Below are 27,178 nucleotides of genomic sequence, written 5' to 3' on the forward strand. Positions count from 1 at the left end.
CTCCCCCACAGCTGCGCTATACTGCGATGGCATTAGGTGTTAGTCAGTGCTATGATTCAGCATTTTCAAGTTGCATTCTTCCTATTTAGAAGGGAAGAATAAACTAGAGGTAAGCTAGACACACTAGAGATGCCATTATAATGTCAGGAATATCAACACAATCACATGCCCTTCAGGAACTTCTTAAAGGTCACGAACAGCAGACGTATCAGTTCACATGGAGTTTACAGAGTAATTTAGGCTGGAAGAGACTTCTCGAGGGCATCCAGTCGCTTTGCAAAAGACTTAACCTTTGTATTCAAACAATACAGATAAATAAGATGCTATGCTCTTTTAGGTCAACTCCACATTCTGTAACAGAACAACTGTCAAAACTAGTTTTAGTATGAATAGCAACCTAGATTTAGAAAGAAGTCTAGTATCCCACCAAAACCCATGTGAAACCCAAGAAGCAGTTCTAAAAAATTGCTACTGATCATGTTAACTCTCTGTCAGGAATCAAGATGCTGGAGAGAATAACGAAACATGAGAGTTCCTAAGTATTTTGTCACAAAGCCAATTACTAAACAACAGAAGAAATTATTAGGACAATAACCTGCAAACATTGGGATCCAGTAATAAGCAGTACCACCTCAGAAAAATAAGTTTTAATAAGAACAACTTGATTTCACATGATTGGAAAAAGAAAGATTAGTATATAGAGTTCAAACAATGTTCAAGTCCTGCATTGTTTACAAAGTTGGGTTTATTCTTCTTCATTCTTCCGCACTGACTGCACAGCTTCTGCTTTAACCCTATTTCGCTTTCTTTTTCTTCTTTTCTTCTTTTCAGCAGAAGGCTCCTGACCCTCCTGTGTTTTCTTCTTTTTCTTCTTCAGACAGCTGAGAGGATTGGGGCCGCCTGCCCTTTTACGTTTCCTTCTCTTTTCACCTTCTTGCTTCGCTAGTCCTTCTTTTTCTTTAAGCTGCTCAATACTTTGTTTTTGGTGCTCTGGAACAAGCTCATTTGTCTGCAACTTTTGAACAAATGCCAAAGATTTCGGAGAAGGTTTGTCTAGCACCATAGTGTTCTGAATAATAAAGAGGAGAGGAACGCCAGCCTTCTTTTTCACTTTGTTTGCTAAATCCTGGTCCTGTAAAATTAAATACTTTAGTCAATATTTTGGGATTAAATGATATTTGCAATTCAAATGCACCTACTTTTAATACAAAACTATGAAGATAAATCACATTATGAAAAAGATAAGAAACTTAATCTAGCAGATATACCTGGCAGTGCCTTTCAGAGCAATTTAAATTTCAATTTCTCTCCTTCTGATTAGCTGTACTTCTGATGGAAAATTTCTTAATGTTTCCTTTTTTCATGCATATATAAGCATACATGCATTTTTTGAGAAAAAAGTCCCAGTTCATTGGTATGTAGTACACCACTTCACAAGAAGGAAGATAATTTCTCTTTGACACATCATTTTAAACTCCTTGTATCTTACATAAGTATACAGAATTTTACTGTAAACCATTTTATATATAGTGTATATAATTTACACATACAGTCCCAATAACAGACCTAAGAAAAAAAACTGCCTTTCTTATTTGTACACAAATTCTACCTTTATTCTTTAGTTAAAACCTCCAAAATTTCTTAAAACTGAAGTTATATGGTCGTTTAACGCTTATTTTCACTTTTTAGACTACTGTGCAAAATGGTTCAGGGCAGGGGATGCACACATAAGCAATATGCAAATTAACATTCATCAGTTGTTTTCTTACCTGTCAGTAGGTAGTCAGTATGTTTTCTACCCTTTCTGCTAAACTAAGCAATATCCTTCTAGGGTAAAAATACCTAGGTGTTCAAGTAAGACAAAAGATTCTCTACTTCATAATTAGCAAATACATGTAATAGTGAGTAAGGCTTTACGAGATTAATTCCCACAAGCTATTTAAAAATCTCATAACCGAGGTTTCTGTAGGTTTCCTCATCCTTAGGTATCAAAGGATCACTTCAGATGAAGTGAAGTTATGTTTCCCATGAGCATTTACCTGTGTAGCGATAAAGAAGTGATGAGGGTTGCCTTCTTCAATCATAGAAAGTAAACAGGTCGAACCACTCACAGGATCCTTGTGGTGAGAACAGTTTCGAACTTGAAATCTTTGGGCAATTAATTTTGCTCCGTACAGTGCTTTTCCCAGTGATTCCAGTTCTTTTAGAACACATCTGAAAACCAAAACCAACAGTGATTTCTAAATGAGAAAATAACTACACTCTTTCTACAACAGCAAAAGGTTGACGTGAGTTAATTAGGAATGAGCAATGCCCAGTTGTTCAGGCTCTATGATTTGTAAATGGCACCCAGTAATCTGAAAGCAGTAGCCCATCTGAAGACGTCAGCAAGATGTCCTCGGTTCCAAACAAGATTAACCAGTAACAACATTAAGTTATATTAAATGATTTAGTATCAGTGTCAATGCTAAGTCCTTACATTTATGTTCGGATATCACCTAGCATCTGAACTACTACTTAACAAATAAAATTACTGGAATTAGCACAAACTGATTAATCACTGCACGCAAGTTAAACTCGGTATTGGGGTCCATCACCCTGCTTCAAACTTGCTATCAGAATCCAACCGACTCAAGCAAAAGAAGAACAAAGATTGTCCATATGATTAAAAATCTGGAAGTTTACGGCTCCACAATGTTCCAACTAGACAATAAAACGCAAACCTAAAATCCTCCTCTTAGGAGCAGTTAGAGCAGACGTTCACACAGGACAGCGTTAGCAGTCTATGAGGATGCTAGCTTGTATACTCAGAAATGAACAGGAGATGAAACCTAACTTACTTCGGCCACTGAGTCTCACTATTAAATGTGGACAGTGGTAGGAACGTATGGGCTTGAAATACAGGTTAAGGACATGGTAGCATGGTGATTAATCAGAAGAAGTGAGAATGCCAAAAACCTCTTTGGAACTTTTTAGTATATATTTATCTCCAAAATAACTGCAAGATATTAAATAAAACTATTTTTCTTTGTCCAGAGAAGAAAGTTTAGCCTTTGAGGACAGTCTTTGTGGAGATTTGAGCCTGTTCTTTTTGCAAAGACTCTCACAGCGAGCCAGCTCGTTTCCTCAGGGAAGCTCTGGTCATGCCATTGAGGTGCTGCCTCACCAACTTAGCATTCTGACAGCAGAGAAAACAAGTCCATTCAACTGTCCTAAGTGAAAACAGGTCAAAAAGGCCAACAGATACTGCTGAAAGAAGGAAGCAAGAAGTGAGATTTAGACATGACTGGAATACAGTTTGGATCAAAGTGATTCCCGAACCTTTCACAGCTAAGGTCATGACTCAATACTTTCTACTGTTTAGAAGTACGGGCCAGTTCTGTATGCTTCGCAAGATGGCTCGGTGTTTAATTTTTGTAGCCTCGGGTATACATCTTCCTGATATTTTTAGTACTTGCCTCCATGATGGGCAGCTGGCTATTCTGTCATCACAGAAATCCAAGTGAGGGAGATTTACCATACGCAACATACAAAGTCAAGTAAAAACAAAGGCAATCTTAAGGCAGCTTAGCTATTTAGTATGCATGCTTTTACTTCCACGCCTTTGTCTAGCAAGCACATCCTTGCTCTCCCTTGAGAACAGCTACTTTGGAAACAATCCCTTACTGGCAGGCTGAAACTCCAGACAAGCAGTAATTCCCTCCCTGCCCAAGAGTTCTGAGCTTGCCTCTGCTGTTCTCGCTTCGCCAAGACGACGAGTGGGAAGAGAACCACCCAGACGTCCCTCACACGCCGGGGCTACCCCTCGCCCCACCTCATCCCTCAACAGCTTCTGCCATCTTCGGAAAGGCAGCTGGTACTGAACGAAGCTCCTGTCCTCCTGCAAGCTAACTACAGCCCACAGCGATACCCCCTCACCACGGCTACTGCCCTCGGCCCCATAACCACGCGGGCCCAGAGCCCCGCGGCCCCCACCCCACCGCACCCCACCGCTGGCGGCAGCGGCGGCTGCTGCTGCTGCTGCTGCTGAGGAGAGGCTGAGGGACCGCGGGCACCGCCGCCCGCCTCCCCGCCCGCATGCGCACTGCGGCCCGCGCCCTCCGGCTCCGGGACCCCCCGGGCATGCGCACTGCGGCTCGCCCCCACCGTTGTCTCCACCCCCACCCCCCCTCAGGAGCATGCGCACGGGGGCTGCCCGGCGGCCCCCTGCGGTGGCGGGGCCCCGCCGCGGCCTACCGGGTGGTGCAGAGCTGCGTGGCGCCGTCGAGGTACCCGGGCAGCTGCTCCCGGATCTGGATCTTGTTGCGGAGCGCGGCCTGGCAGAAGGTGCCGTCCAGCAGCACCTGGAAGGGCTCGCGGAAGCGGAAGTTGTGCTTGTAGAAGCCCATGTTCTTCTTGGCGTGCTTCTGCCGCGTCAGCTTCATGGCGCCGCCGCCGCCCGCCCGGAACGGCCCGCGGCTCCCCCGGAAGCTGCGCCGGGCCCGGCCGCCGCGGCGGAGCGGGGCGGGGGCGGGGCCTGCCGCGGCCCCCCGCCCCCCGGAGGCCCGAGGGGTCTGGGGCTTGGGCACCAAGCCGGCCGGCGCGGCCGCCTCCCCCGCTTGGCGAGGCCTGCGGTTACGGTCTGCTTGGCTCCCTTGTGCCTCGTCGGCCAGGCTGGCGTGCGCCGCGGCTGGGGCCGTGCGGTGCCTCCGGTGCGTGACCGGGGGAGGGTGGCGGTGCTGCCTGCCCGCCGTGCGTGAGGCCTGCGAGGGGTCCTGCTGGCTCATCTAGTGCTTCACACCGATTACCCGAAAACTAGTTCATTACCCCGCGTTTTGTGGTGCTGTGCTAGCTCCTGCCATTTGCCAGGATCAGAAATACACAAGATAGTTCTTTTTCCTAACTCGGTACAATGATTAAATCGCAATTACTGTCCCAGAGACTTCGTCGTCGGAGTTACTCATCCGTCGGCACACTTCCCTTAAGGCTTATTCATTGCCTGCTTTTATTGTTTGTCTGTATTAGGTACATCAACTTACGCTCTATATGCACAAAATTCAAAATTAATTAAAGTTGAAAAGCATATATTCTACATTTTAATGACTTTTTTTCCATGACAAATAGAAAATTTAATTTCACTGTAGTCTGGGGAAATAGCTGTCATTCAGAAAACTAGATTGCACAAACTCCTCCCTCTTCATCAGAAAGCCGGAGCATGCCAGACATCTGGCAGTTAAGAAACTGAACTTAATGCCTGTATTTTAGGCAGGCAAAGGGATGTGATACCTTAACACCATCAAAATGATAATTGGAGACATCTGTCTCACTGTGCAGGTACAACGGCAGACATCTTTCTGCAAGCAAAATTTGCAGCTACCTGGCAGTTAGCTCACTGTAATCAGTCAGACTGCTCTAAGGTCATTTAAGCAAATACCCACCTGTCATACTGGTGTTTTTGCTACCAAATAGACACGGGAAACATCTGCTTCCAAGCAGGTGAGTCAGTGTTAAGAGAAACTGAATAATAATGCATTTGATTACTATTCTAGAAATTGAAATGTTTAAACGGGAAGATATTTTAAAGTGGCTACAGGATGAAAAGTGGGAAGAACACGTGATTAGGAGTATTTTCCATGGGATATGACTGTGCTGTTGACAGTATTTTTCTGTCATTAAATCCTTCTTTCCAGCTGTCTTCAGGGCACAGTTGCGCGTGCTCATGAGTATCATGGACATACAAGGATACATGCCTTATTCTATGAGCTAAGTGGTAAGTTGAATTCATTGGTCTTTATTAAACTTCAGTCCTGTGGCTGACGTATTCCCATAGTGGCGTGGTGTCTCAGTTACTCTATCTAACTTCATAGTTTAATTATTAAAAAAATTAGACAAAAACACTCAGCAAGACTCCAAAGTAAAACCTTATTAGATGATTTTTTTCTTTTTCAAAATAAACTGCCCAAAGACAGGCAGTTATTCCTTCATAAGAACACTTTGCCAGCACGTCTCGCAGTGGAACTGTCAGCTAGAATGTGGAATCTGCAATTGCTATTGCAGAATGGAGATAAAAAGGACAAACAAGTAAATGAGAGCTTGAACTAGTCACCATTTTGAACTAAATGCAAAGTAAGATATAATCCCGAGTAGGGCGTTAAATACCATTGTGATGAGATACTCCTTCACTGTTATTTGGTAAATAGTGTCATCACAGATAAGTTGTAATGCAATTGGTATGGTAAAATATGTTCAGAAGGCTGGCTAGCAGGCAAAACAACAGCACAGATTTCTCCTTCATTGTGCAGAAGATAGCATTAATTGTATGATAAGCTACTTGCAGTACCATTCTGTAAATTGTATTTCACTTCTATGCAATTCTTTTAAAGTTTCTTTTTAATAGATTTTAAATGTTAAAAGTAATGTCTGTAAGAATACTATAGCAGTGCAGAGAAGTAGAATTTTTTCAACATTTTCTTTGATGTTTTGACAGTATTTTACATATAATATTCACCATTTTCCTTTTAAGTTCAATTATTTTACTATTCCCATGAGCAATGTGTAGAGTGGATTTTTTCAAATTAAGCCTAAGGATCTTACGGAGACTGCTGAATCCAGTGGTCTCTGGGACCGGGGGGGTTGCTGCTCCTGGCTGCTGAAGCCCACCCATGTACACTCTTTGGACCTGGGAGGGGTCTTAGGCTCACATGTATCCCGGGCGAGTGTATGCACGCACGCACACACACACAGAGAACATATATAATGTAAGTACAGACAGTGAAGTGGACCGCTGCCTGCTCACATGTGAGCCCCCCTCCTCCGCATCTTCCTACATGTCCCCCTGGATCCACCCTGATCCTTCCTTTCCCTGCCTTTGGCCAGTTCTGTGAACATCCCATAGCAAGTTTTGCATAATCCCACAAGCCCCTGCTGATATCCCATAAAAAGTTTTGCACGGTCCCATACACCCTCTCAAGTATGTTGTAAAACTCATGATAATCATGTTTCCCCATCTTACCAGTGACAAAGCTCAGGTTGATTGTCTTCAGGGTGGCTTCCTCGGTAGCTCCTTTAATGGCCTGAAGAGTTCTGCTCTTCACTGTTGTCTTGGCTACCACCTGCTCATTCGGCAATTTTTGTGTGTCTGTGTGTGTTTAATATATCACTTTCCTTCTTATTTCTTACTTCTGTTATACTGAATAATCCTTAACCAGATGACTTAATGAACCAAATGCTCTCACATTCCACATACTCTTACAGAAACTATCTGTAGCACAGCAAAGCTTGTCATAAAGCTCAGAGGAAGATAACTTTTTGAAATTACTTGCTATTATATTTTTAATTGAGAAGTTTCATCAGTTACCTGGCTGCACCACTAAAAGACTTTGAGGGTTTTTTTTGAAGTGACCATTTCATCGAAGAACTAACAAATCACTTGCAGTACCAGTAGATTGCCTACCGGCAGTATCATTCTGTTAGTGTGTCCTGGTTTCGGCTGGGGTAGAGTTAATTTTCTTCCCGGTAGCTGGTACAGCGCTGTGTTTTGGATTTAGGAGGAGAATAATGTTGATAACGCACCGATGTTTTAGTTGTTGCTAGGTAATGCTTACACTAGCCAAGGACTTTTCAGCTTCCCATGCTCTACCGACTGAGAAGGCTGGAGGTGCACAAGAAGCTGGGAGGGGGCACAGCCAGGACAGCTGACCCAAACTGGCCAAAGGGACATTCCATACCATGTGACGTCATGCTCAGTACATAAACTGGGGGAAAGCTGGCCGGGGGGGCCGCTGCTCGGGGACTGGCTGGGTATCGGTTGGCGGGTGGTGAGCAGTTGCATTGTGCATCACTTGCTTTGTATATTCTTTTTTTATTATTTATTATTATTTTATTTTATTCCCATTATTAAACTGTCTTTATCTCAACCCATGAGTTTTCTCACTTTTACTCTTACGATTCTCTCCCCCATCCCACCGGGGCTGGGGGAGTGAGCGAGCGGTTGTGTGGTGCTCACTTGCCGGCTGAGGTTAAACCACAACAAAGTGAACCTGAGGAGGAGAGTGGAAGGTGTTGAAGCACTACCTTTGTTAACATGGTTTGTTTTTCTAAAGACAGGAAACAGAATTTGAAATGAGAAACTTTTTCTAAAACACAAGTTCTTGATCACTGCTGGACAGGATACTGGTCTAGGGTACAGTTCTGAGGTAAGAGTTCCTGTGATTTTATCAATAATATTAATACCTTGTGGGTAAATACACAGTATTTATGAAAATAACGTGTCACACTGAGGGAGACCTTCTATATATTCAAAGCAAGTTCATACTGAACTTATCAAATCTGAGCAATGATAGGCGTCATAGGAAACCTGGCTCCACCTGTTGCACTGCACATAAAACTTGGTTCAGCAGAGTATTAGCTCTTTGCAGAGAACATCATCTCTTGGCGTCTATGAGTTCAGCTGGTTTTGAGATGCTGGGTAAAGCAGCAGTAGAATTAAATAACATAAAAATGCTGTGACGTGGATTACTTGAAGCGAAAGCTGTTCTTTATCAAAACAGCTTTGATGTCAGCCTAATAAAGATTTTCCTTAATAGCTGGCACTTGGCAAATGCTTGTAGCTTGGCGAGAAAAAGATCTCAGCTCCTGATTCTCCCAAACTTGTCCTGTGTCAGACCTTTTTAATCTGAATGTGTTGCTTTTGGGCAAATCTTGTGCTCTGTGGTTATCTGTAGTAAGTCTTAGCACCAGACATGCTTAAATATAAAAAATGAACTAATTTACAAAAAAGAAAAGGGTAGGGTTTTCAATTACAAGATTTGGAAACAAAACTGGAATAAATAAACACAGGACAGTAAAACATTATTGGGGTGTGTCTGAAAATGCTTTCCTAAGTGTAGTTTAGAATTTTTCTGAGCTATGTGAACCTCATGAACCTCATGAGGTATAACAAGGCCAAGTGCAAGGTCCTGCACCTGGGTCGGGGCAACCCCCGGTATCAATACAGGCTGGGGGATGAAGGGATTGAGAGCAGCCCTGCCGAGAAGGACTTGGGGGTACTGGTGGATGAAAAGCTGGACATGAGCCAGCAATGTGCGCTCGCAGCCCAGAAGGCCAAGCGTATCCTGGGCTGCATCCAAAGAAGCGTGGCCAGCAGGTGGAGGGAGGTGATTCTGCCCCTCTGCTCTGCTCTGGTGAGACCCCACCGGGAGTACTGCGTCCAGCTCTGGAGCCCTCAGCGTAAGAAAGACACGGACCTGTTGGAGCGGGTCCAGAAGAGGGCCACAAAAATAATCAGGGGGATGGAACAGCTCTCCTATGAAGAAAGGCTGAGAGAGTTGGGGTTGTTCAGCCTAGAGAAGAGGCGGCTTTGGGGAGACCTTATTGCAGCCTATCAGTACTTCAAGGGGGCTTCTAAAAAAGATGGCGGCAAACTTTTTAGCAGGGCCTGTTGTGACAGGACAAGGGGGAATGGCCTTAAACTAAAGGGGGGTAGATTTAGACTAGATATAAGGAAGGAATTTTTTTACGTTGAGGGTGGTGAAACACTGGCACAGGTTGCCCAGAGAGGTGGTGGATGCCCCATCCCTGGGAACCTTCAAGGTCAGGTTGGATGGGGCTCTGAGCAAGCTGATGTAGTTGAAGATGTCCCTGCCCACGGCAGGGGGGTTGGACTAGATGACCTTTAGAGGTCCCTTCCAACCCAAACTGTTCCATGAATCTATGATTCTATGTATAGGCCACAGAATAAGGTTCAGCAGCATTTAATATGCTAAATTGTATTTGTCAGTGTTGAGGTTTAACCCCAGTCGGCAACTAAGCCCCACACAGCCGCTCGCTTACTCCCCCCTGGTGGGATGGGGACAGAATCAGAAGAGTAAAAGTGAGAAAACTCGTGGGTTGAGATAAAGACAGTTTAATAGGTAAAGCAAAAGCCACACACGCAAGCAAAGCAGAACAAGGAATTCATCCACCACTTCCCATCGGCAGGCAGGTGTTCAGCCATCTCCAGGAAAGCAGGGCTCCATCACGTGTAATGGTTACTTGGGAAGACAAACGCCATCACTCCAAACGTCCCCCCCTTCCTTCTTCTTCCCCCAGCTTTATATGCTGAGCATGACGTGATATGGTGTGGAATATCCCTTTGGTCAGTTGGGGTCAGCTGTCCCGGCTGTGTCCCCTCCCAGCTTCTTGTGCACCCCCAGCACTCGCTGGTGGGGTGGTGTGAGAAGCAGAAAAGGCCTTGACTCTGTGTCAGCACTGCTCAGCAGTAACGAAAACATCCCTGTGTTATCAACACTGTTTCCAGCACAAATCCAAAACAGCCCCGTACTAGCTACTGTGAAGAAAATTAACGCTATCCCAGCCAAAACCAGCACAGTCAGGATGTTTATCATTCATTGCTGGCTCCTCCTTTCATTGCCTTGGGGCTGGTTTTGAGCTTTTGAATTTTAGCCTTCATCATGTACATTCACCTTTTAGAATACCTATTTTTCTGTTATCTCATGGGAGTGCAGCATCTGGATTTATAATAAACGTGGCTGTGACAAACCCTGTTTTTTCTTTATGGATTGGTACGAACTCGGCAGAGGAGAATTTTGTATATGGTAAAGCTTTCTGCACTTTTCTGGCTCTACTGTTACCAGACTCCTTAGTTAGAAAATTACTTCAGGTTTAAGTATTATAACTGCTCATCACAGTATGTCCCATGTTAACTGTCTTTTAAATTGTATATCATAGGAAGCACACATTTAATGTAGAGGTTAGGATATTTAGTTTCACTACATACTGGTGGCTTCCATGGGTAAGAAATAGAATACAACGGATATCTATACAGGCTTTTAAGTGACTGCTTATAGTAGCAAATGCTTTGAGAATGCTCTGGAGAACAAAGAATTTGCAGGTAACTTTAGCTTTGTTACTAGAGCTGAAAGAAATTATAGGGCTGAAGATAATCAGTGGGATTCTTGTCAGCTTCTCAAATGTTGTACCAGCTTTCTTCTCTTTTTCAACCTTGAGCTAAATTCACATGAATGATGAACAAAATCAGATCTTATCTAATTTAACTAAATCTTTTGTCTGAGTAGACACACTTCACTGATACACATCATGTAGTTTATGCAGCATTTTTGGTTGATGCAGCCCTCTAAGATGTACATGTTAAACAACGGGTTTCATGCTGCCGTAAGGACACACAAGGGCACCCTCTGAGAGCACCCTTTCTTCCCTGCAGTGTTCGTCGATCTGCACTAGTTAGTTGCCATTCTGCGCCACATGTGACATGCTGCAGTACTGCTCCCTCTGTACTCGCAGAGCTTGTAGAAGCACTTAAGAGTGATGTAAAACTGCCATAATCTAGAAAAATAGGAAGTCTTCATGGAGTACCCAGGACTGGAATTGTAACTTCAATATGGGGAGCGGGAAGAATGCAGAATCACAGAATCATAGAATCATTGAGGTTGGAAAAGACCTCTAAGATCATCGAGTCCAACCGTCAACCCAACACCACCATGCCCACTAAACCATGTCCCTAAGTGTCTCATCTACTCGTCTTTTAAATACCTCCAGGGATGGGGACTCAACCACTTCCCTGGGCAGCCTGTTCCAATGTTTAACCACTCTTTCAGTAAAGACATTTTTCCTCACGTCCAATCTAAACCTCCCCTGGTGCAACTTGAGGCCATTTCCTCTCGTCCTATCGCTTGTTACTTGGGAGAAGAGACCAACACCCACCTCGCTACAACCTCCTTTCAGGGAGTTGTAGAGAGCGATGAGGTCTCCCCTCAGCCTCCTTTTCTCCAGGCTAAACAACCCCAGTTCCCTCAGCCGCTCCTCATAAGACTTGTTCTCCAGACAGGAAAATATCTTGCCAAACACTGATTATGTGATAGCTGATGTGCTAGGTAGACAGAGGGGAAGAATGGAGTGATGCTTTACATCTTGTCTCCTGTTGTGCCTATGAAACTATCCATTGCTTCATTTTGAGCAGAACATCCCTCTCCCCCATTTAGTATTTCTGATAGACAGTAAATATATCAGGTCCATTTTAGTTCTTTTAAACAACTACACGGTTTGGAAATTACAGGAAGCTGGAAGACATAAAACATTCTGGATTTTTAGTATGGTGTGCTTACTTCCATTTGTTTCCTCATTTCTTGTTCTCTTAGAGAAGGTTGTTATCTTCGGCATGTTGTTATCTTCGGCATGTGATAGCTTGCGTCTCATCAAGAATCAGAAGGTACATCAGTTGGTTATGAAGATAAGGCAGAACAAATTGACATCAAAAGAGAAATTACGTGGGAAGCCTCTCTCAGACAAGAAATTAACTTTATGGCCAAAAATTCTGATTTGTGCAAGAGAATTCAGTTCAGTTGCCTGAGATACTATACGTGTCTTTTCACCCTTTCATTGATTTCAGGGAGAAATCAGTTAAATGGGAACAGAGAAGTGGAATCTTTACATTGTGGTGATAAAATGGTATATACTCTCTATGCTTACATAATTTTCTAACTTGATACTATAGCAAGAGTCTGGCTCTGCTTAGAAACGTACAATAACTTTGTGCAAATAACTTCTTTGTTTTACAGGCCAAAATTAGCACTTAAAATGTCTCAGTCTTTTTCATCAACTGCGTTTTCAATTAGGTAATTTCATTGTTAATTCCTATGACATTTTCTTTCTTCCTGTTAGTTGTATGCTAAAGGTTTTGAGGTGCTATACTGAATGATCCGTTAATAATAAAAAATAGCTATTAACACCTGGAACATAAAAGGAGTGGATAAGAATAGAAGGTAACTGAAAACATTTATTGGAAAACAGTTATTGAAAAAAGCAGAGAAAAAGTTGACCAGTGAAAAAAAAAACAACCTTTCCCAAGAGAAGAGCTTATATTTTTAAATATTTCCTTCATGTGCAGAAATACCTTATTCTGCTACTGTCCAGGATAGCTGCTCCTTTTTTTTTAATATAATGCTTTTACATTTAGTCAAGTAAATGCTAAAAGGTTGCTTGTCTAAGAGCATGGCTGAAACCATGCACGGCCTTTGAAACCTCCATTCTTACAGAAAAGAAATTGAATTTTCAAAGCTCACATTCTGGTCCTGTAGTTCCTTTATTGCATTTGATGTTTGTCCCTGGGGGTTTCTATGCTGTTGCAGCTCTCACCTTTACCATTTTTTTATCACTCCTGCACCCTTATTACTTTCCATTTCCTATTTCAAATAAAAAATCCAATAAAACCAATTTCTTCACTTTGATTCTCTTGAAGAAAATTAGAAAAAATTGTGGAATGGACTTCAGTATTGGCACCAATAACTTCTAAAATCACAATTAGCCTCATGACAAATACTAGTACTTCAAAATTCTTTGGCACAAAATGCACATGCAGTTATCTAGTCTGATCTTAAATTTTCACATTGAGCTCCTCTGTAAAGTAGTAAGCCCTGGAATATCTGACACTAAAGATTATTATTTATCAGTGAAACAGAATCCTGTACATGCTGTAGACCTAAGTATACAAAGGGCCTGACTTCAGTGACTTGCATCTGGTGAAGTGATCAGTGATACCGGAACAAAGTGGGTGTAGCGTGCTACCTTATTTATCAGGGAGAACCTTTTTAACATGGAGTTGGTAAGTCAGGGGATATTTAATTTCCTTTAGACTTAAAATGCTGTGGTCAGCAGAACACAAATGGCTGAAAACCCTGAATTACACAGGATTTATACACAATGCTGCTTCCTGAAGGTGTAGTCGGTATTTGGAATTGCCAGCATATGGCACACAGCGCTACTGAATATAACTGTAGTTATACGATTATATATAACTATACAAGCATGCACTTGGCAAAACTGCAGCTACTGGAGAGACCTGAGGGTCCCTGTTACATCTTCTTCCGACCCCCTTTCTTTTTCTGGAAACAAAGGAAAGAAAAGAATGGGCATTTAAGAGAACTCGTCTGTCCCATGGTTTCTGAAACTCGATTCACAAGTCTTCTTGCCTTCCTTCTGTTTTCTCCCCACCCTGTGGGAGAGGGGAGTGAGCAAAAGGCTGGGTGGGTGTTTGGCTGTTGGCCGGGGTCAACCCACCACAGATACCACTGACACAGAGGAACCTTCTCGTCATAAGGATTTTCACTCTCCCTATGGGATATGAAAGTGGTATGTAAGTGAGAGGCTACTATCAAAAGGCGTGCTGTGAATAAGAAAGGGACTTCAAAAGGGGCAAAGAGACCACGCCGTGTGTAGAGTTACACGGAATAAGCTTTGTACTTGAATGTAGGGATTAAGTACAGCCTTATATTCACTACAGTTCTCCCAAATACAAGCCTTACTTTACGAAGATGTTTGATACTTCATTTTTAAGCAATGCACCTGCCTGCTAAGGCAGAGTATGTACGTTACATGTAACGGCACACTGAAAAAGGTCAGCGATATATTCATGCCAAGTGCCTGTGTTTCTTGATGTTTGAAGGTTTAAGCCTGAATACCTCATCTCTTCGAGAAAACCGAGCTTTTCTGAACTTGAAACTTCTGTAAGGGTGCAAGATATTACAAGGTAATTTTAGGTCTGTGTTAGGTGAATCCACCAAGTTTTGGAGATTATTTTACTGGAAGCAATTTCTTTTTGTAGGTAATTAATGTTGGTTTAGGCAATTGTAGTTATTAGTGCAACTTTGTATTTGGGGTGCTGTTGTGTCTCAGTACAAGTACAGACTGCTGTATGTGTATCCTAAGTGATTCTTCCCTATTCCTCTATCCTTTGTGATAATGAAATTAAGGTGTTCATTATGCTTAGAAATATTTGGAATTGCTGAAAGGGTAGGGAGGAAAAACACAAAACTGAGACACGACCTATTTACCAAGTGGTAACAAGTCATTGCAGGTTAGCCGATCTCTGGTAACTACTCATGTGCATGGTCTTAGCCTGCAGCGTACACAAATGTAATTCAAGTTGGTTTAGCCCTTAAGGTAAAGTCAGTCTGACAATTTGGAAGGGATTACATCTTTGAACCCTTAATCAGATAATTTCTATTTAGCAACACTAGTTCTGCTCATGGCATTGGTACGGTGCAGCAGTGCTGTAGAGATAAATGACACCTCTGAATTCTACCAAGGTTTTTACTTAAGCAGGACTGGGGAATAAAACGGTTATGTTTGGTTCCAGCTGTCTTTTGATTTAGAGTATCATTTAAAAATGATTAATGGATTTTGTGCACTACTTGAATTTTCTAAAATATTTTGTGATGGAAGTCTTCTGTTTTGTGGTTTTCCTGAGTAGCTTGGGCAATGTTACTAAATTTTTTCAGTCTGACATCCTTTTCATGGCATCCTTTTCAAGAATTCAGTATTTTCAATGGTGAAATTTTCTATGGCCTCTTGCCTCCAGTGATCTGCTGAGTTCTGTAAAGTAGACAGTTGATATTTGTGTTTCATTTTTCATAATTAACCAAATTGACTGAATTATTCTGGCAGTGCATTAAGTAATGTTAGCCCTGTGCCAGTCCCTCGAATAGGGCTATTTTGGGTGCCCACAGCAACCTCTTTGAACATGCTGATGTTCTGTGCTGTAGCTACTTGTTGGTTTGGAGTTTGTTGTTTTTTTTTTTTCTTTTTAAATTACATTGGGTTTCTGTTCAAAAACCGATAGGCAGGAATAATATATCACACTTGTCTTATCCCAGGAGTTTTCATTCCTTTTCAGATCCCTAAGAATTTGCCAGTGGTAAAGCACTGTGCATTTACTGACAGAAGGCATGTTTTTTTCTACTTAAATACCTTTCACCAGCATCTTTGAAGTAGCCCACAGATCTCCAGCAGTCCATGGACTGGAGTTGAAAACCACTATATTACCATAATATTGTTTCCTAACCTTAGTTTTCTTTAATTAAAGCTATTTGATCATATTTGTAAATTAGAACTGGATATGCATGTGTGTATAACAGCAAAGTGAAATATTAATATTGAATCAACCAACTTTGTTCTCTAGAAAAACTTCAAAAGGCAATGCCAGTGGCAGTGCAATGTTCAGTCATGGTAACTTGTGGCGGGTAGGGCTCAAATTTGCAACACCTACGTGATGGTTGAGCTCATTGGCCACAGCATACTGCCTTGAAACTCTGGGTCGTTATTGCATCAGCCCTCTCTACAAACCTTTTTTTTAGAATGATGCCCTAATCCCACTGCACATGGACACTTCAGTCTCTTTGGGGCACAAGGCACACTTGACCTCAGTGGTGCTGCAATTCTACCCTTCACCCTTAATCCCCATTTAACAGATTCTTCCCAAAGGGAAATCTAAAGAGGGATTCATCACACCTAACTTTAGACATCTGTCACAAGGCGTTCTTAGCTCAGCTGGATATCTAGGTTTCTTGGTAGAGTCAATGCAGATCTGGTCAGTGGTATCGGTGGCATTTAGGTTTGCCTGGTGGGGATGATGATTATACTAGATTCTTTGCTTGAATTTGTTCCAGCCCTGATGCAAGCAGCTGGTAGGGAAAATTCTTGTGATCTTAAGGCCATTTTATAGGAACGGGCAAATGCTGGGTCTGTGTCTGCTGGAAAATGCAGAAACATCTTCCTGTTGGTGTTGGTAAATATGTTCCCCTCCCCCAGTTAGAAATTAGTGTCAACTACATTGTTGAAAAGGTTCATGGTGAATTTTTATGAGGTCACGTATTTGGCATAGTCTCTGAACAGCTCTGGGGTGTTTGGTGCGTCTACCTTTCACAGCCCATTTCATTTTTCACAAGAACGTGTAAGATTTGAAATACTTAAAAAAAAAAGCAGCAAAGCAAAATCAAGTTAACTTTTAATACAACACTTAAACCCTTTCCCGAGAACACGAGTAGTTGATAGTTCAGGGTTTTGCCTGTATCTAATGCTAAGGTTTTGTATCCCCTCGCAGTGCACCGGTGACTCGTTATTCACGCTCAAGACAGATACTCACACGAGTCCATAGCGGTCCGCTTTTTTAAAGCTAAAATCCAAAGCTTTCAAACCTATTCTCTCTTGGAAGTGCTTCTCCCTCAATCCCAAGCTGGTTTATTAGGTGCAGATGCTCCCCGTGAGCAGAGCCTCCCTCGGCCCTGCTGGAGAGCCCACTGGCTGCGCCACGGCTGGCCCACCGGCGTAGCCGTAACTTTACGTGACCGTTAGCATCAGATCGCCCAAGGGAGCCGTGGAAACGCACAGCCGGAGGTTCCCAGGTTGTCAGAAACGGTGTGCCAGGCGCCAGCCGGCATGCGGCCAGGGTGGCCTCCGCGGCCCCCCACCCCCCAGCCCGGGTGAGTTGCGATGGCCACAGGCGCCTCGCACAAGGCACAAGGTTCCTCCTGCTCCAGGTGCGCCGGGGACCGCCGGCCGGCTGGCGAGGCCGAGCGAGGGCCGCCCCGGGCCGCCCCGCCCCGCCCGGAGAGCGCCCGCGGCCGCGAGGGCGCGCCGCCACCGCACCGCCACCGCCGCCAGCGCCCCCCGCGGCGGCACCGCGCATGCGCCTCCCTCCCGTCGAGTTTCCCCCCGGAGCCGTTTCCCTGCGCGCCGCCGCGGCCTCGCCGTCGCTTCCGGTGTTTCGTTTTTCTCTTTCCGGCCGGTGCGAGGGGAAAGATGGCGTCGCGCAAGGAAGGCTCCGGGGCTGCCGGCAGCGGCTTCGGCGCCTCGAAAGGCAAAGGCAAGGCCGCCGCCACGGGCGACTCGGCCGTCAAGCAAGTGCAGATCGACGGGCTGGTGAGCGGAGGGGCCGGGGCCGCCGCTGGCGGAGGGGCGAGCGGGGCGGCTGCGGCCGCGTGGAGCCGCCGGCGGGGCTGGGGCTGGTCCCGGTCCCGGTCCCGTCTGTGGGGCGGTGCCGCAGCCGAGGGACAGTGTCCGTCCCGGGGTCGGGGTCGCCGTGGCGCCCCGAGGGGCAGGAGCGGTTTCGTTCTCCTCCCGAGCTTCCTAACCCGCGGCCAGGCTCCCCGTGTGCTCATCCCTGGGGAGGGGAGCGACTCCCTCCCTCGCGTAAGCGAAGGCCGGGACAGGGCAGGAATTAATTGCTTTTGAATATTCCCTTTCCTCCTTCAGCTCCGCTGCCCTGGTGCCCGGGTTTTCTGCTCCCACTTTTCATAGCTCAGAGTGTTGAAAACTACACAGGTGTAAGAGATGGCGAGCACGGTGGGCTTTTTCCTTCATCCGTTCTGCTTTTTGCCTTCTCTGTTAGCACTGCTAACATCTACTGCATTTTACTAATAAGAAGCAAAAGAAAATGACGGATTGAAGGGGTTTAGGAGAGAATGAAGACATCCTCATAGAGGCGATCCTTGCAGACCTTAAGCAGAAGAGTGTCTACTGAAGTTGGTTCTTGGCTTTGCCGCTGGATGTTTTTGTGTCAGTTCATGTCTTATACGATTGATATTACTCACAACAACATAAAGTGGGGAAAAAAATAGTTACTTAAACTCTTAAGGGTAGAAGCATTGTTTGTTACTTATCTTTCCCAAGTGTCACCAGAACACTGTACAGCTGAAGCGTGAAGGCGAATCAGTCTACCAGTAATGAGAAGGAAGATCATAATTTTTGGCGCAAGCTTGAAGCCTGCTTGGCATTTATTAGGGATAGTCCCCAGTCATTATCCTGGAGTTACACAGTGTAGTGAATGTTTGGGAAGAGGAAGAATAACTTGTTTGTGTATAGTGGTTCTTATGAAAGAGGAAATTTGAATTAATTAGACTATTTCTGCAGTATTCTGTTCAACTGTTTGCGTATCTGTGGCTTTGGTGCACATAGCATTTTCAGGGAGTGGTGAAAAGTGACCAGTCGTGCGACATAGCCCTAAAAATGTAGCAGCTGTCAGCAGACTGCTGCTGTTGCAAGCAGGCTAGTGCCAGATGGACAGTGGGGGGTGTGTGTGGCTTTTTATTAGCAAATTTGAGGGAACAGTGAAAAAGGGAATAGTTAAGAGCAGGATACAGGTTGGCACCTTTAATTCTATTTCTATGGGTGTAAAAGCTGTTTTATCAGTTTTGGACTTAATAACAACTGTTAAATTTGATTTCTTTTGTTCCTGCTTTAATGAAATAAAGAGAACAGATGTTTCAAAACTGTTCTCTATCAGGTGTGTAATCTGCTTTGTGAACTACTGTTCGCTCAAATCGACTGTGAGTGGCCCTGATGGTCTGCTTCTGACAGTCCAACAAATACCCGTGAATGCTTTTTGCTTTATGGTTTGTTTTTTTTTTTTCCTTGTGTATTCTTCTGGTACAGCACAGTGGTGCCTCTTGCAAAGAGTCTGTACGGAGGAAGGTAACTTACTGAAAACAGTGGAAAGCTTTCACCTTTCTACCTGCTGAAGATCTCTCCCAGTGGATCTTACACAAAGCGTTCTGAGGACACTAACAGTGTGGTTCACAAACTTCCCTTGACACCTGAGGTGAAGAGAAGTGTTGGCATAAATTTGCTTGTTTTGTTAACAAAGTGGCTCCCATTGCAAGCCCTCAGAATGTCTTACTGAAATTCTGGAAGAACGTTTCTAATACCTTACTGATTTAAACGTCTCATCTGTGCTCTCACAAAGTAACAAGACTTCATCAGTCAACTTGATGATGACCAGGGTGATTATGTACCAAAACTCGGGACGAATTCTGGTGGGCATCAGGGAAGTTAGCGATCTTTTTCTCTGCACTGGTGGCTTATCTCTTGGCAGTGGCATAAGTAATCCTTTCAAATGGGACTGCTTTGAGAGCAAAGGTGTGCTATGTAGGTTGCTTTTGGATCTGTGTATGCAAAATAGAAGATGCATCAGTCTTCTGTATATGTGAGAATGCGAAAGTACTTTTAGAAAGCTTGTTATTTCAGAGGAACAGTAAAGTAAAAGAAAATGATACTAGTAATGAAGAGGAGTTCTAAATTGTCAGTATGTTACCTTAAAACACAATACATAATGATGCAGCAATACCTACTTTTCTGGCCTCCTTTTAAATTTGGTACAAGTAGAGCATTCTGTAGTTAACTTCTCTCTTATTTTAATCTGATTAATTCCTTATTTTATTACATAATGGCGTAATTTGGATTTAGATGAAGTAACACAAAGTACCTTTGTTTCAGGTAACACAATAGTAAATTAAAAAGCACTGCCATGGCAGGAGTAAAAGCTAACAATGAAACCCTAACTAATAAGATAGGCTAAATTCACATAACTTTTTAAAATGTTAGTACTATTAGAGTATTCTGCAAAAATAATAGCACCAAAATTTGGGAAGATTGAGGGAGAGCTGTGTCACATTGTAGACACTTGATAACTTGATTGAAGTACCTGAATGCTGGTTTATAAAATGCTTCTGAAATTAAATGTGAACGTAGATTTCCAGTCTTCACAGTTTGACAGAAAGGAGGGGAAAAATACAAGTCTGTACCTCTTTCTGTCAGCTTTTCTGCTAGATAATTAAGGTCTCAGTCATCAAATAATACATATGGCTAGCTACTGTATGAGCATGATGATGAGATTCCAAGTATTTTATTCTATTTTTGTTAGCTTGAATGTGGTTTTGTTTTCTGATTCATTTTTGAGAGATCTGTAGCAGACAAAAATTATCTATGTATACAGTTATATTGGCAGTTTCGAATTAGGAATGTCTTTTGTAAGGCACGATAAGCAAAAGTGGGTGGTATCCTTCATCCAGCTCAGGAATACAAGGAATGACCGCAATATCAAAGAAAATTGATTCTATCCAGTTGCTTTTACAACACAGAAAAAGGCACTGATTGCATGTGGGTTCGGAGCCATTGATGTTGAGGAGGTTGTTAAACAAGGCATCTTTGAGGTGCTCTCTTGGAACTGGTCATCTTCTGAATTATTGAATTGCATGGGCGTTGCAGTTTAGACTATGTGATGAATAGAAATACGAGATTTCTGTTACTCCTTTTAAGACAATATTGTGATCTGCTTTGGGTTTATTTAGTAATAAAGAGTAGTAGTGGCAGCCTATGCTTGTTCTACAGATCACTGTATTTAACTCATCCCTAATGAGTAGGGATGTGTAGTCTATATAAGAATTTGTACAACTGCAAGGGATAACATGATTTTAGTTGCATATTATGGAAAGTCCTAACATGTCACTGGATTATGCCATCAAAAAGTGCTTGTGCTGATTCAACTTGTGTTGGTTCAGCAAACAAAGTATCCCATGCGTTTTTACGTTGAGCTTTTGTTGATATAGCAGTGTGTCAGAAAAATTATGTGCTTAATGAATAAACCTATAGTGAAAGCAGTTTCTAATGTAGGTGATCTAGTCTTTCTAAGAAATTAGAAACCGCAGGGTAAAAAATAACCCTCCGGAAACTCACATTTATAATGTGCTTTTTCTTTCAGATAAGATGTAAGAATTCCTGTATTTGTTTTTGACCATCCTGAGAAAAAGATCAGAAGATGAGCGCAATACATCACATTTTGTTGTCTTTGCTTCCCATTGTAGAAATTTGAATAGAGATTCCATTGTGTTCTCTCCACTCAAGTAGCCCAAAGAAAACTTGTGTTCACAGTAGTGGTGATCACATGCAGAGGATATTTCTGTCTTTTTTTTTTTTCCCCTCTTTCTGTATGGCTGTAAGTAAGCAGTCTTTTCATGTTTCTTCTTTTTTGAGAGATTAGCACTTACCTGATCACTCAAATTTGTGATGATTATGACTACAGGGAGCATTATGAAGACTCTTAAATGCCTTCTGGAGTTCTTAGAAACAGTAATTGTAAATTTTATAGTGAGTGTCCATCTGCAATAATCACAGAAGAACAAATGATACTTTTAATATAAGAACTGAAAAATAAAAAAGCATGACTGGGTTTTTGCAGGTTGGTTTGCAGTAGGCTTTTGGACCTAATTAGAGCTCACACCTTCTTAAAGCTGTTTGTCCACTTGGAGTACTGTAAGCTTTTTTACCTTGTGCGGATTGCTTTCTAAAGGCATTTTTAGAAGGTGAGTGAGCTTATTCTTCAAATAGTCTCTTTACTCTGCTCAGCTGTCTACTTGCATGGAGTCCATGAGAAAGAGAGCTCTCTTGAAGAAATAAGTTTAATGTCTTAAGTTTAGTAAAATCACCAGCAACTTTGGAAGTATAGGTGGAAGAACATATATGAGCATGGAAATCATATAAGTTTTCCTTCTATAGGAAACTAGACTAATAATTCTACTGACTCAGTGTCTTATATTATTGGAACATGTGTATCTGATGTGGTCACCTCAGACTGTTTTGTAGCTGTGTTTTAAAAGAAGTACAGGGTTAAGATCACCATATGATCATCTTTTGCCATTTGAGAATGTGAATTTAAACAGAATTCAGACACATGAAGACTAAAAATTACTTTGGTTTATAATTAGTTCTGGGGCTTCTGCATACTCACCTGCCTGGTGGTAGATCAGGGCAGCTAGTTCCAGATGTACCAGCTGCATTCACAGTTGATTGCAACTGTATTTAATTGCAGGCATGCCACTCAGAGATTGGAAAAGTTTTGGTTGTGACAGACATCTAGGAGTCCCTTGTAGATAATTAAATTTTGTCTCCGTTCACTTTTTCATTGAAAGAAAGGATATATAATATACACTTTTTCTAAGCTTCACATAGGGAGGAGAAAGGGTGGTACAGCTCTGGTGTGTGTGTGCGAGGAATGCATGGAAGGAAAGAACATAGAATCATAGAATAGTTCGGGTTGGAAGGGACCTCTAAAGGTCATCTAGTCCAACCCCCCCTGCCGTGGGCAGGGACATCTTCAACTAGATCAGGTTGCTCAGAGCCCCGTCCAACCTGACCTTGAATGTGTCCAGGCATGGGGCATCCACCACCTCTCTGGGCAACCTGTGCCAGTGTTTCACCACCCTCAGTGTAAAAAATTTCTTTCTTCCCAGTTGCTTGTGTGCAGCAGATTGTCTGATCCCTTTTTCCTGCTGAATGGGGAAGTAGCAACAGATAGAACAAATGTTGTAATGTGTACCTTTTACTACACTTGCTGGAGGCCCTTCTGATTTTTTGTGTAGCTAGTGGGGTCCAGGTATATAAGAGAACCATATTATAGCTTGAACGCTTATATATTTCTGACAAAATTCATGGGTGTAGTTGAGACTAGGTTGTGTGTGACTTTGTGAGCCGTTTCTTCAGTGCTTATAAGCTTGCTAGATTTTCAGTTTCACAGTTGTATGACCCTTCATAGCAAGGAACTCAAAAGTCACTCTCAGGATCTTCCCCAAAGGGGTAGTAATTATCACACGCTGTCTGAAATAAATGTGAAGCAGTGCCATAATTTGCTTACCTTTTTCTTTTTTTGCAAGAGGTGTTGATGGACTCTTGTTTGTTGTACTTCTAGAAAATTCTTTAGTGGGGCCTGAATTTTTTTGGAATTCAGCTTCGGAAATTAATCAGATTTGGTTCACTGACATATTCTTTTCCTTCAGTAAGTGCAATAAATTTGAAACTGTAAGCTGATGGATTTTAGAACATAAGCAGTAATTACTCCTTTGAATGGAAAGAAATTTTCAGGTTAGCTGAATAGACGTGGCAGTTTTCTTTTATGAGTACCTACCTGTGTACTCAAGTGATCTTCTGTGTTAATCTACGAAAAGGAGATACTTGTGCATTCCTGTTTCTTGCAGGAAAGCAAGGGAGAAGGCTAGGTCACCAAATGATTGCATTTAGTGATGTCAAAATGCAGAATAAAATCCATAAATTTGCTGCAACTTTTACAAGACTCCTGTACCTACACTTATTAGTCTGAGTGGTCTAAATTTGTAAAGTTGGGTATAAATATTAATTTTCCTTATTTCTACAAAACTGATCTTAAGTCTGAACTTCAAACTTCAATTGCATACCTAAAACTTTCGTAGCTGTCTCTAAAAATCACCTATTTTCTGGGAGTGTGATTAGTGGGGCTGCATTGTTGAATTATACAGATAGCTATATTGGAAATAACCTTTTCATGGAATCACATGAACAACTGCTTCAGGTTTTTTCATATCTTGGTGGTTTTTTCCTTAAAGCTAACAAACATCATCTTTCCTCTTTTTCATTCTTTGTCCTATACTCATTTGGGATCTGCATTACACCATGGGGTAATGTAACAAAAAATAATTCTTTTTTTGTTTGATGTTACGGCTGTGTCGTGAAACACTACTCTGTTGTACAGGGTTTCAGATATAAACCCGCTTGTGAAATATTGCCGTTTTCTTCAGAACACTGTTGTTTACTTGTTTTCCAGTGGAAAATTTGAAATGAGAGTGAAAAGGAAATACTGTGTTGATTTTATGCTTATTGGATTAATGATAAAGGTACTTGGATTTCTTGCATCTGCAATTTTAAATAAGAACCATTATAACCATAGCAGAGAGTGTGATGAACAATTCTGATCAGCTGCATTTCCTGATATTTATTATCTCTTAAATTGTAAGGGTTTTTTTCCAAATTTATTATTCTGCTGTTGCAATTTTTATTTGACCTCTTTTACATATGCACTGGATTATAGCCTTTAACTGTATGAGTGCCAACTGTTTGCTGTGTAGTACGTTGCATCCTTTCTCTCACACAGCAAAGTGAGTAAATGAGGCAAAGACGACAGAGAAACTCTGGTACTAAAGTAACTGCACTGTGACCGTGAGAGCAAATAAAACGAGTTAGTCTTGTCTTCCAGTTTGCTGCGTTATTACAATGGAAGTTTGCAGGGTAACCTTGTTTCATGTTTGTAGTAACTATTCAGCATTTGTTTTTGCAATATTAGTGTTCTTTTCATCAAAATAATAATATGTATGAATATTAGTTAGGCTCAGTATAACATTGCTTTACTGGAAGTAGCAGGTTGATGGCTGTAGGGTGTTGTGAGACTTTGGTTGTTTTTCATTTACAGGCTGGTTTCCCATTGCGATGTAGCCTAATCTTGCAAACTTGTACTCTTGGGTAAGCTTATTCCTGGGATATTCAAAAGTTTAGTTTTGTATAAGGAAGCAGCATGCAGATTCTCCAGTTTTTCAATTTTATATTGTTGAAAGTACCAGGAAATTGTGTAGTCCTAGTAAGAGATTCTGAATTTCCATCAGTTTGGAGACTTTTCTAGAACACTTTTGTAGTGAAACTTCTAACCCTACTCAGCTGTCTAAAATTGCACTTACCAAGGGCCTCCTCTGCATATTTCTGCAGTTCTCACAATTCTAGTAGTGATATCGGGCAAAATATAAAACTGTAAAAGCAGAGATGAACTGGTGTATCACTCAGAGATGTAAGACCAGGTAGGATGAGTAACACTTTTACTAGATGAGCACGAAAGCTTATGTAATATAGAAATTGAACTAATATTCAAAACCAGAGTTACTCCATGTGGTGGGTTGTGGGTCATGGATATATGGAAACTTTCTTCTGTGAAAGTAATATAGCTGTGGGTTGGGAGATGGGGATCTTTTAGTAAAGTGTGCTGGCTGCTAGGCCAAATAAGTGGTTTTTATTAATCAAGTTTGCCTTCAGAGTAGTCACAAGGAAGTATGTTGTTCCTGGGAAGCTCTTTCATTCTTTGCAGATCTTCTGCATGAGGATATTCTAGGAAGGAGAGTAAAAGTAAAGGAAAATAATTCCTCATCCAACTATATCCTTAAGCACCAATATATGACTTTTTCTTTCTTTTTAAAATCCTAACCTCTTGAATTTATGTATGCATTAAAAAATTTATATCCAGTAAAGCTTTTGGAGAACAGTGTTGACTGAATAAAGTTTTCTTATACATTGCTCTTGCATAACAACATAATTGCAGCTTTAACAACACGGTGAAGCATTAATACACGCATTGCTCATTTCATTAATGGGAATGATGTTTCCTTTTTTATTAAACCACTGCGTGTTAATTGTTTTTACACTTATGCCCATTGCACACATTTTACATATTGTAGAAAGTAGCAAAAGTTACGTAGGCTTCTCAAAATGACTATAGGTTTCTATAAAGCCTTAATACTGGTAACAAATTGCCATTCTGTAGTTAATGGATTTTGCTAGAGCTTTCAACAGAAGCCTTTATGGATAGCAATGGGTGAGGCATACCTGAATCTTTAGGCCATCAACTCTGAGATGAGGGTTAGAGGCCATGTTAATACTCAAGATGATCTTCTAATGCTAGGTAATATTTTTTCGAGCTACTTAATTCTGTGAGTCTTTGAATATATATTTAGGTGTACTTCTTAAAGTTTGTATAGAACTTAAGCTAAACCTTAAGATATCCTTGTCAGTTTATTTATATTAAATACAAACTTACATTGGCTAAAACATAAATATGTTAAGAAGATGGTTAGAAGTTGTAGGCCTTGTCTGCATTTGTGTTTGCACCAGTGTGGCTATAGTGTAGATACTTCTCTTGTGTCAGATATGACTGATTTAATCAAAGATTGTTACTTAAAGCTTCATTGCATCATCCCTGATTTCATGATGGTGTAGTGTGCCTAACAGTTTGTATTCTCATCTATGGTATGTAGAGGTTGTTTTTTTTTTTTAACATAGATAAAAACATGCTTTTTTACCTTTTTAAAACCACCCTAACATTATTGAATTGTTTTTCAATAGTTCCTCTACTCATAGTTGTGGTATTTAAGTTGCTTGTGCCTCGTTTTCTCATTACCAGCCATTTTTGTCCTAAAGGCGTATGAGAGATGACTGTATTCCCAGGTCTTAATAGGGAAAGCCTAGTTGGCTTCTTGGGTGAGGAGCTCTTCAGGACGATATGTTTGATCATAGTAAATGAAATAAGGTACCGTGTTTACTGAAAATCAGGTTTTGAGACTCGTCTTGCAAATGTTTGTTTAAGCACTTTTTCAGATGACAACTTTTGACACTCTTGGAAAGAAAGCAATCAATTTCCATAGTATTTGAGTAGTTGGTAATAACAGTGAAGCCTGTATTGAACAGGCTAAAAATCTTTGACATTTCTTAAGTGTGAAGATTGTGCTTTTCCTAGCTTTTCTTGTGGTTTCTTCCCTTCCCCTTTACCCTTTTAGAAGACTTTGCAAGAATGCCCAGACTGTGTGTTCTGCCTGCTGTTCTCTGTACAGTTTCTTGACACTGCAGAGCTGTGGAACAGGATTTTAGGATATAACGTCCTTCAGGCTGTACTGTGTTTTGTGTGTCCTCCAAAGGAGTTTAAATGGAATTTTAAGTTGAAGTTTAATCTCTTTGACTTTTCCTTGACCTGTTTTCCTAAAAATTTAGATCAGATTATGCTGGCACTGAG

The 27,178-nt window shown here is 41.8% G+C and overlaps 2 protein-coding genes across 3 annotated transcripts in view; one reads left to right on the forward strand and one right to left on the reverse strand.

Moving 5' to 3' along the window:
• Positions 1–275: 275 nt before the first annotated feature.
• UTP23 (UTP23 small subunit processome component) lies at positions 276–4,459 on the reverse strand. 2 transcript variants are annotated; one of them, XM_076329206.1, is made up of 3 exons: positions 4,237–4,459; positions 2,040–2,214; positions 276–1,132 (listed from the first exon to the last, which is right to left on the reverse strand). In XM_076329206.1, exons 1-3 carry the CDS (start codon positions 4,422–4,424, stop codon positions 746–748), a joined length of 750 nt encoding a protein of 249 aa, XP_076185321.1. In that variant the 5' UTR covers positions 4,425–4,459; the 3' UTR covers positions 276–745. The 2 variants fall into 2 exon arrangements, with proteins under 2 accessions (XP_076185321.1, XP_076185322.1); XM_076329207.1 differs by lacking the exon at positions 4,237–4,459 and adding an exon at positions 3,459–3,915.
• A 13,090-nt stretch (positions 4,460–17,549) lies between these two features.
• EIF3H (eukaryotic translation initiation factor 3 subunit H) overlaps positions 17,550–27,178 on the forward strand; it is a 91,439-nt gene continuing 81,810 nt past the window's right edge. The window contains exon 1 of the mRNA XM_076329208.1: positions 17,550–17,691. Within this exon, the coding sequence (XP_076185323.1) occupies positions 17,572–17,691 (120 nt within the window). The 5' untranslated portion in view covers positions 17,550–17,571. The remainder of the gene's footprint in view (positions 17,692–27,178) is intronic.

This window comes from Aptenodytes patagonicus, chromosome 2, assembly GCF_965638725.1.
Source record: "Aptenodytes patagonicus chromosome 2, bAptPat1.pri.cur, whole genome shotgun sequence".
In the NCBI taxonomy this organism is placed as follows: domain Eukaryota; kingdom Metazoa; phylum Chordata; class Aves; order Sphenisciformes; family Spheniscidae; genus Aptenodytes; species Aptenodytes patagonicus.